We start from the raw sequence: 9,518 nt of genomic DNA on the forward strand, positions 1-9,518 counted from the left end.
TGTTTGTGGCTAATTTTAAATGCTGATGCCTCTCTGATTTTTTTCTCGGCCCATTTATATTTTACATATAGTAGGACTGCAAATATTCTGTATTATTATTTCATCCTGCCATATTGCTAAAGGTGTTTATCTGATGTACGGATTCTCTGTTCGAATTTTTCTGTTCACTTATGTAAAAAAATCCTATCATCTGCAAATAATGAAAACTTGACTTCCTCCTTTCCAATTTGTAACCACTTGCTGTCTTATTCCTCTAGTTAGAGCTTTAAGTACATGATTTAAGACATATGGAGAGAATGTACAACCTTGTCTTGTTCCTGATTTAAAGGAATAACATTGAGTCTCTCCATTTTTTATGTTGACTGTTATCTAGCCCTGTTTTACATTTATCTTGTTTTGGTATGTTCTTGTTATCCATTTTCTCTCCAAGACATTAATCATGAAGGGTATGGGATTTTGTTGAAGGCTATTTCAGCATCTAGGGAGATGTTCATGTTTTATTCTTTTGATGTTCAGTTTCTACTTACGGTGGATTATTTTGGCAGATTATAGTATGTTTTATAATCCCTGCATCTCTGAGAAGAAACCTTCTTGATCATGGTAGGCTGGATTTGATGTGCCTGTATGTATTGAGTATTTTTCATGATATTTTATGAGGGAGATTGTTTGTAGGTTCTCAGTTTAAGTCATGTCTGTGTGTTTTGTGTTTCAATTTAATTGTAACTTCCTTAAAACAGGTGCAAATGAACCCATTACTTCCATCGTGTGGAACAATTTTAGCAATATTGGTATTAGCTCTTCTTTGAATTTCTGGCAGAATTCTGTATTGAAATCATCTGGCAATGTGCTTTTTTGTTTGGGAACTTTGTTGATGGTTTCTTATTCTATAGGTCTATAGGTCTTCTTAAAATGTAAATCTCTTCTTGATTTAATTTTGGTAATTGATATCTGTCCAGTAAATTTTCCATTTCCTTTGAGTTTTCTAATTATGTGGAGTCCAGTTTTTCAAAGTTTGTTCTATGGATTTTCTAAATGTCTGTTGTTGTTTCCTTTCCGATTTTCTTAATTTACATGATATCTTTGCTTTTTGGTTAGTTTAGGTGAAGGTATGTCTATATTATGGATTTTCTCAAAGAACTGACTCTTTATTTCAATGATTCATTGTATTATTTTCGTTGTTTCTACTTTATTGATTTCAACTCATATTTTAATTTTCTAGCATCTACTCCTTGGCAAGTTTGATTATTTTTGTTCCAGAGATTTCAGTTATTCTGTTAAGTCACTAATTTGGGAGTTCTCCATTTCTTTTATGAAGGTACTTGCTGATAAAAACCTTCCTCTTAATGTTGCTTTCAATGTATCCCATGATTTCGGGTATGTTGTGGGTATATTTTCATTGAGTTCTCAGAAGTTTTTAATTTTTTTCTTTATTTCTTCATTGACTGAGGTTGACCCAAACAAACACTGTTCAATTTCAGTCAGTAGGCAGTTTTTAATGTCTGTTTTTGTTGAATTGTAACTTTAAACAATGGAGATCTGATAAGATACGGGGTGTTGTTAAATTTTTATTTTTTCTGTTAAAGTTTCTTTGTTGCTGACCACATGGTCAATTTTAGAGAAAGTTCCCTGATGTCCTGAGAAGAAGGTACATTCTTTGTATTTGGATGAAATGTTTTGTAGCTGTCTTTTCTTCCAAGTTGAGTCAAATTTTCTGTTAGTTCCTTTATTTCTATGATAAGGCACAGTGAGAGTTCGGTGATAAAGTCATCCACTATTTGTATGTAGGGTTTAATGAGTGACTTAACTTTTAGTACTGTTTCTTTTACAAATGCGTGTTCCTTTTATATGTGGCATAGATATTCAGAATTGAGACTTAACCTTGATGGATTTTTCCTGTGTTGAATATGAAATGACCTTCTTCATCACTTATGATTAAATTTTGAAATCTAATTTATTAGATATTAGGGTAGGTACACAAACTTTTATATTAGGTCCATTTTGCTGGATAATCTTTTCTCAACCCTTACTCTGAGGTAATATATGTCTTTGATAGTGAATTGTCTTTCCTGTATGAACTAGAAGGATGGCTTCTGTCTTCTTATGCATTCTGTTAGCCTGTGTCTCTTTTTTTTAATAGGAAAGCTTAGACTATTGATATTAATAGATTATTTATGACCATTTATTTTTATTTCTGTTAGTTTTGTATTTGTTGTTAGTGGTGGTAATGTGAGCATGTGTGTGTTTCATTTTTGTGGGGAGTTTGACAAAATAGTAATATCTTTTGTATATGTATTTGTGACTATAACTAACTTCCTTACATAGAGTTTTCTATCTAGTACATACTGGATGGCTGGATTTGAGGATATGTGTTTTTTAAATCAGGATTTGTTATAAACTATATAATTTTATTCATCTACAATAACTGAGGACTTGGTGGGAGTATTCTTGGCTGGAATCCCTTTTGTACTATTACCTTTAGAACATGTATCCAGGACGACCTAGATGTCCAGAGTAATTGTAATAGGTATACCCTCATATTTTTTGGCCTTTTTCCTTTGAATCTTTTAGTATTCCTTATTTGCTATGTATATTTTATTTTTTAATATTTTTGGGAAGGAACTATTTTGGGTTGTGTCTATTTGGTTTTCTTTAATGTATTTGTCCTTTCTTAGGCATTTACAACCTTGGATTGGGAAAGTTTTTATGATTTGGTTGCATATGTTGTCTGTGCCTTTGAGCTCGACATCTTCACATTCTTCTATAGTTATTGTGGTTAAGTTTGGCCTTCTCACAAAGTCTTGAATATTTTATGTTAAGAATTTTTGGATTTAGCATATTCTTTGGTTTTATGCTTGAAGTCTTAGGTATCAGATTATAATAACTTGAAGTTCAAGGGATACAGATAGGACAGAGAAAAGCCAGAGTATAAACATCACACATAATATTAGTCTTGCACAAATAATTTTAAATGAAGATACATATCCTAGTCCTAAGATTACTGCTAGATTGTAGGGTTTTGTTTGTTTGTTTTATTATGGTCACCATAAAAGCCACTACTTCCATAATGTGTCACATACTTACATGGTATAATATTGTAAGAAAATACAAAATAGCATATATATTTGAATAATTGTTATATAAATTTGGTGTTATTTGCCTCCCAAAACTTCATGTTTTTGTACTAATCATCCATTCATCATAAGGTAAGAATGTTACAAAATTTCTGTTTCCCAATCGATAATGTCCGTTGTTTGACAAATACCTTATCAAATGCACATATTGAATGATATGAGCAAAAAATTACCCTGTGCCATGGATTATGTACCATATTACTTGTTTAATTTAACATGATGTGATCTGAAATTATATATTCATTATCAATAAAGCACAAACACACACATACTCAAGCACACACACTCACACACGCATATATATATATCTATATGAATTTAGATAAAATATATACATATATATCAACAACAATTATGAAAATTATGTTTAAATTATTGATGAGTGAATATGGCAATATTAGGAATGAAAACGGCTGGGAAAAGCCTGCTGTGAATTGGTATAATTATATTTTAATTAAATTTACATTTAAAATAGTTTGTGAATTTAACATTAAACCCTGAGTTCTTATTTTATTTTGAAAATCTAAATTTCAATATACTTTGAAAAACTGAATTTTATACAGTATGTTTTCTACTAATTCAATATATTCTTAGGTAGCTAAAGAAATGGAAATCCTATATAATTATCACTGTTCAAAGAGGTCCCTTTCCAATTATTAATATTATAAAATACAATTTCATGATGTTTGAGCATTTAATACCTTATGCCCATATTTGTTTTTCAAGATCATTTTACTGTTTTCTTTGTAATAATCACTCTCTTTTAATGACTATATATTAGCATGCATTAATAATAATTAATTATAGGAACATTTTATAATTCATATGTTTTGAAGAGTATTATGGACCTGAATAAATAATACAATTTCAATGTAAATAGAACATTTTATTGTGATTCATCTTTTTGCTACAGTTCACATCGGTGTCCCTTTAAGTATAAGTTTCCACATTATTCTTCCCAAATTCCAGAAACTCAGATATTATTTGCTTTCATTTCTTCCAGCTCTCTATTATTATCCATTTCAGGATTTGTTCCCAAAAGTGTCGACAGAACATACTTCTCAAAGAGTAATATTAGGATATTTTGGAAGAAACAATGCTGGGGAATTACATAAAAAGTTCTCTGCCTGCAGATATGTCAATGAAGAGCCTGAATCATATTTTGCTGGAAAGAAAAGAGAAGATTTCAAGTGTACAGAATGTTGCAATTCTTTTTCCCATAGGTTTTATTGTCAGGTTCATCAGACAACCCAAACTGGAGAAGAAAAGACTTTCATGTGTGAAGCTTGTGGCAAGTCTTTTACTCAGAGTTCATTACTTCATGCTCATCATGGGATGCTTAATGGAGAGAAACCTTACAAATATTTTATGTGTAGAAAGTCCATTACTGCATACTCAAATCTTCAAGTTCATCAAAGAATACAAGCTGGAGAGAAACCTTACAAATGCTCAGATTGTGACAAGTCCTTTGATTGGAGATCAACCCTTCAAGTTCATCAAACGATACATACTGGAGAGAAACCTTACAAATGCTCAGATTGTGACAAGTCTTTTAATCGGAGATCAGTCCTTCAAGTTCATCAAATGATACATACTGGAGAGAAACCTTACAAATGCTCATGATATGTGACAAGTCCTTTAACACAGAGATCATCCCTTCAAATTCATCAAAGGATACATACTGGAGAGAAACCTTACAAATGCTCAGATTGTGACAAGGCTTTTAAACAGAGATCAACCCTTCAAGTTCATCAAAGAATACATACTAGAGAGAAACCTTACAAATGCTCAGATTGTGACAAGGCCTTTAAACAGAGATCAACCCTTCAAGTTCATCAAAGAATACATACTGAAAAGAAACCTTACAAATGCTCAGATTGTGACAAGGCCTTTAAACAGAGATCATCCCTTCAAGTTCATCAAAAAATACATACTGGAGAGAAACCTTATAGCTGTAATGTATGTGCCAAATCCTTTACCACAGGATCATATCTTCAAATTCATCAAAGAATACATACTGGAGAGAAACCTTATAGCTGTAATGTATGTGCCAAGTCCTTTACCACAGGATCGTATCTTCAAATTCATCAAAGAATACACACTGGAGAGAAACCGTACAAATGTAGTATGTGTGACAAGGCCTTTATTAAAGGCTCAAAAGTTCAAGTTCATCAAAGAATACACACAGGAGAGAAACCTTACAAATGCTCAGATTGTGACAAGTCCTTTGATTGGAGATCAGTCCTTCAAGTTCATCAAAGGATACATACTGGAGAGAAACCTTACAAATGCTCAGATTGTGACAAGTCCTTTAATTGGAGATCAGTCCCTTCAAGTTCATCAAAGGATACATACTGGAGAGAAACCTTACAAATGCTCAGATTGTGACAAGTCTTTTAATCGGAGATCAGTCCTTCAAGTTCATCAAATGATACATACTGGAGAGAAACCTTACAAATGCTCAGATTGTGACAAGTCCTTTAAACAGAGATCATCCCTTCAAGTTCATCAAAGAATACATACTGGAGAGAAACCTTACAAATGCTCAGATTGTGACAAGGCCTTTAAACAGAGATCAACCCTTCAAGTTCATCAAAGAATACATACTGGAGAGAAACCTTATAAATGTAAAGAATGTGGAAAGTCCTTTCCTACAGTCTCAAATCTTAAAGTTCATCAAAGAATACATACTGGAGAGAAACCATATAGCTGTAATGTATGTGCCAAATCCTTTGCCACAGGATGGTATCTTCAAATTCATCACAGAATACACACTGGAGAGAAACCATACAAATGTAGTATGTGTGACAAGTCCTTTTTGAAAGGATCATCATTTAAAGTTCATCAAAGAATACACAGTAGTGAGAAACCTTAAAATGTTCAGATTGTAGAAAATTCTTTAAACAAATCTCCACACTTCAATTTCACCAAAGAATACACACTGAACAGAAAGCTTATAATAGCATAGAATGTACTAAGTCTTTCACCACATGGTAAAATCTTCAAGTTCTTCAAAGAACACACACTGGAGAGAAACCTTACAAGTGTTCAGATTGTGGAAAGTCCCTTAAATTGACATCAACATTTCAAATTCATCAAAAAATATATACTGGAATATAACCTTGCAAATGAGATGCATGTGATAAGTCCTTTACAAAGAGCTCAATACTTACGTTTCATCTAAGACTACATAAAAGAGAAATGGCAAAAATATACAAATTGTCGCCAGTTCTTTTGACTATGATTCCCATCTTTAAAGACAGTAAATGACAGGAGAAGGCGAATCCTTAATATTTAATGTGTATGTCACATGCTGTGTCCTTTTCTCCTAGATCATTTCAGCAAAATCTCACTACATCCAAACTTGAGAGAAAACTTATGAATGTTAATCACATGAAAAATCCTTTTTTGGGTAGTTAAATCTTAACGAATAATACAGAATCTATATTAGATGAACACTGACAATTTTAATAAAAACGTAGGAACTTTTATGGAGTGCTTACACAGTCAAACCCCATAAATCAGTAGTAATGGAAATATACCAAACAAATGTAGACTGTTATACAAAATTTTGAAAGGATGGTCAAAACCTAGAGCATTCTGAAAATACATGTAAGAGAACAACTAAATAGGGAATTACTGTCCCAATACTCATACAAAGATAAGGAAATTTATAATGTATATAGAAGAAGGAAACTTTTAGCATTTGTTGAAACTTTATTCACAGTTAGATGAGGGGCATTACTAATCCTTATGATCATTGTTGTTTTAAAAGCTTTCTACCAAGTAATAAAATGGTTATTCATAAAAGTATTGTTGGAAAATCATCTATATATGCTGTGATATATATCTCAGTACTACACTGAAATCAAATATTAAAATGATATGCATTGAATTTAATAATAGTTGAAGGCAAAAACATTTGAAAATGAGATTACTTATTCTAGGGTAATTTTACTAATAACCATCCAATTCAACATCACAGTGAAATTTTCTGTACCTTTAATGTGACAGTATATTGAACACTTATTTATGATAGCTTTGTATAACTATCATTGTGTTGCTAGTGTTTGAAATTTTACAGAATGTAATATAGATTGTTTTTAACCTTTTATGTTTTACTATTTTCTCAATTATCAATAAATATAATAAAACTTGTTTTCAATTACTGCTGACTTGGAATGGTGAACATCCAGTTTATACTAGTGTAGGCTAATAAGTGGCAGGAGTTGCAATATGAAAAATTGCCAGAAAACATGACCTGAACAAATGGCTTTAGGAAAACTATGAGATTGAATCATTACACGTGTATGCAGGGGAAAAGACAGGCTGGTTATTTGAAGGCCTGAGTGGGTTTTTGAGTGAACTCCAACTGCTGTCATGGACAGAGTAAGGTCCAAGACCAGACACTGAGACACAGAAAAAGATGCAATCTAACTGAAAACTAACTTTTGCTCATTGATTGAGGTTATGAACATTACAAGTCCTCCTGTGTATTTATTAAAATGTCGATAGTTTATGTAAAATCTATCCAGCATATTTTGTTTACTTCAAATACTTAGACCACAATAGTTGAAGTATGTTGAGTCTGAAAGTATTAAGATGAGCCAAGAATGCATACCTGCTTTAGATAATAACCCAGCCACTCAAATATAAAACAATATGTAATAAATCTTTGAATCTATTTAGATGAAGGTACTTCAGACAGAGGGGTTTGGTTGATTCCAATCAGATGTCTGGGAACACATGATCCCAGCTTTTGAGTCCCTATTATATCTAATTAAATTTTCTACATTCTCAAACCAGTCCACTTATATGTATCACTTGAAACATACTGTACAGGAAATTAATGGCCCAACATTCTCTATTCAAAAAAAGTTATTTGAGTGTTTGAAATGAATTGTAATCACAATTTCTCATTAAGGAAGAAACTGCTTGATTGTTAAGTACTAATGATTCTGAGAGTAATACTTCCCCAATAAAATTTTTGAGACAGAAATGAAGAAGAACCATTGGCAATTATACCTACATTTAAAATATGGGCTAGCAAATACAAAAGGAGTCACCAGACAAGCAAATACAACAGAACAGATTTTCAAAACTGGAAAAATGACTCAACAAAAACAGATACCGTAGCTTCTTCAATGTATGATCTCATACTTTGTGTGTACATGTCAATTTTTCATCTCTTTGTAAATTTGACAGAAATTCAATTTTCATCTTTCACCACACAGTCACATCTCTTTCCTCACATAAATATTTCTTACATACATGTCACTCTTCTATAGAGGTATATTTGTTACATGTCTCTATCCACTTAGGTACATCACTTCACACTTTTCTTGCCCTTCTCCTCAAGTCTTGCACACATCACTCTTCTATCAAACTTTGCCTAAATACACTGTTTCATCCCTTGTACAACACTACTCATCCCTTTCTCAGGTCTCAATGCATATATATGTTCATTTCTTAGCACACATCTCCTGTTTTTTCTTGCATTAATCTCTGTCAACAAAGTAGGTTTTTCTCTCCACTTCTCTCACTTTTTCCTAGATACTCATCTTCTTACATAGGAAAAATCCTGGAGGGCATGTAGAAATATTTTCAGGGTCATAAATCATTTCTTCAGTAAACAATAAGACAGGATCATAAAAAAATCATGAAAATGTCCCAGGCTTGGAATATCATAGTGACCAGCCAATGAGCAACCTTGCATTCAGCCGATTTGCCTGCAAACTTCAAGATTCCATAGTCTTTTACTGCTGAATATTTTCCATTGTGTAAATGCACCACATTTTCTCTATCCACTCTTCAGTTTAGGTGAAACAAGTTTCCTTCGAGGTTCTGGCTATTACAAATAATGCTGCTATAAATATAGTGAAACAGATGTCCTTGTTGTTTGTATGTGCATCTTTTGGGTATATGCCTAATTGTGGGATTGCTGGGTTTTGTTGTAGACTGATTCCCATTTTCGTGAGGAATCCACATACTGATTTCTATAGTGACTGCATGAGTTGGCACTCCCCCTAGCAGTGGAGGAGTGTTCCCCTTTCCCCTCATCCTCTGCACCATAAACTGTCATGGTGTTTTTGATTTTAGCCTTTTTGACAGGAGTAAGATGGTATCTCAGAGCTGTTTTGATTTGAATTTACCTGAAGGCTAAGGATGTTGAGCAATTTCTTAAGTGTCTTTAAGCCATTGTAGTCTCCTCTATTGAGAATTCTCTACTTAGTTCTATAGTCCACTTTTTAATTGGATCCTTTGGTGCTTTGGAGACTTGTTTTTGAGTTTTTGTAGATTTTGGAGATCAGCCCTCTGTCAGATGTGGGGTAAGTGAATATCTTTCCCAATATGTGGGCTGCCTTTTTGTCTTGTGGACTGTGTCCT

At 32.7% G+C, this 9,518-nt stretch overlaps 1 protein-coding gene across 2 annotated transcripts in view; it reads left to right on the forward strand.

The window, feature by feature from the left end:
- Positions 1-7,299, forward strand: part of LOC121135402 (putative zinc finger protein 876) — a 296,765-nt gene extending 289,466 nt beyond the window's left edge. Inside the window, exon 4 of one of the 2 annotated variants that reach the window (XM_040734138.1) lies at positions 4,135-7,299. In XM_040734138.1, coding sequence (XP_040590072.1) covers positions 5,089-6,006 — 918 coding nt within the window. In that variant the 5' untranslated portion in view covers positions 4,135-5,088 and the 3' untranslated portion in view covers positions 6,007-7,299. The remainder of the gene's footprint in view (positions 1-4,134) is intronic. The other variant, XM_040734139.1, reaches the window with a different exon arrangement.
- Positions 7,300-9,518: the final 2,219 nt, after the last annotated feature.

This window comes from Mesocricetus auratus, unplaced genomic scaffold, assembly GCF_017639785.1.
Source record: "Mesocricetus auratus isolate SY011 unplaced genomic scaffold, BCM_Maur_2.0 Super-Scaffold_100037, whole genome shotgun sequence".
Classification (NCBI taxonomy): Eukaryota; Metazoa; Chordata; class Mammalia; order Rodentia; family Cricetidae; genus Mesocricetus; species Mesocricetus auratus.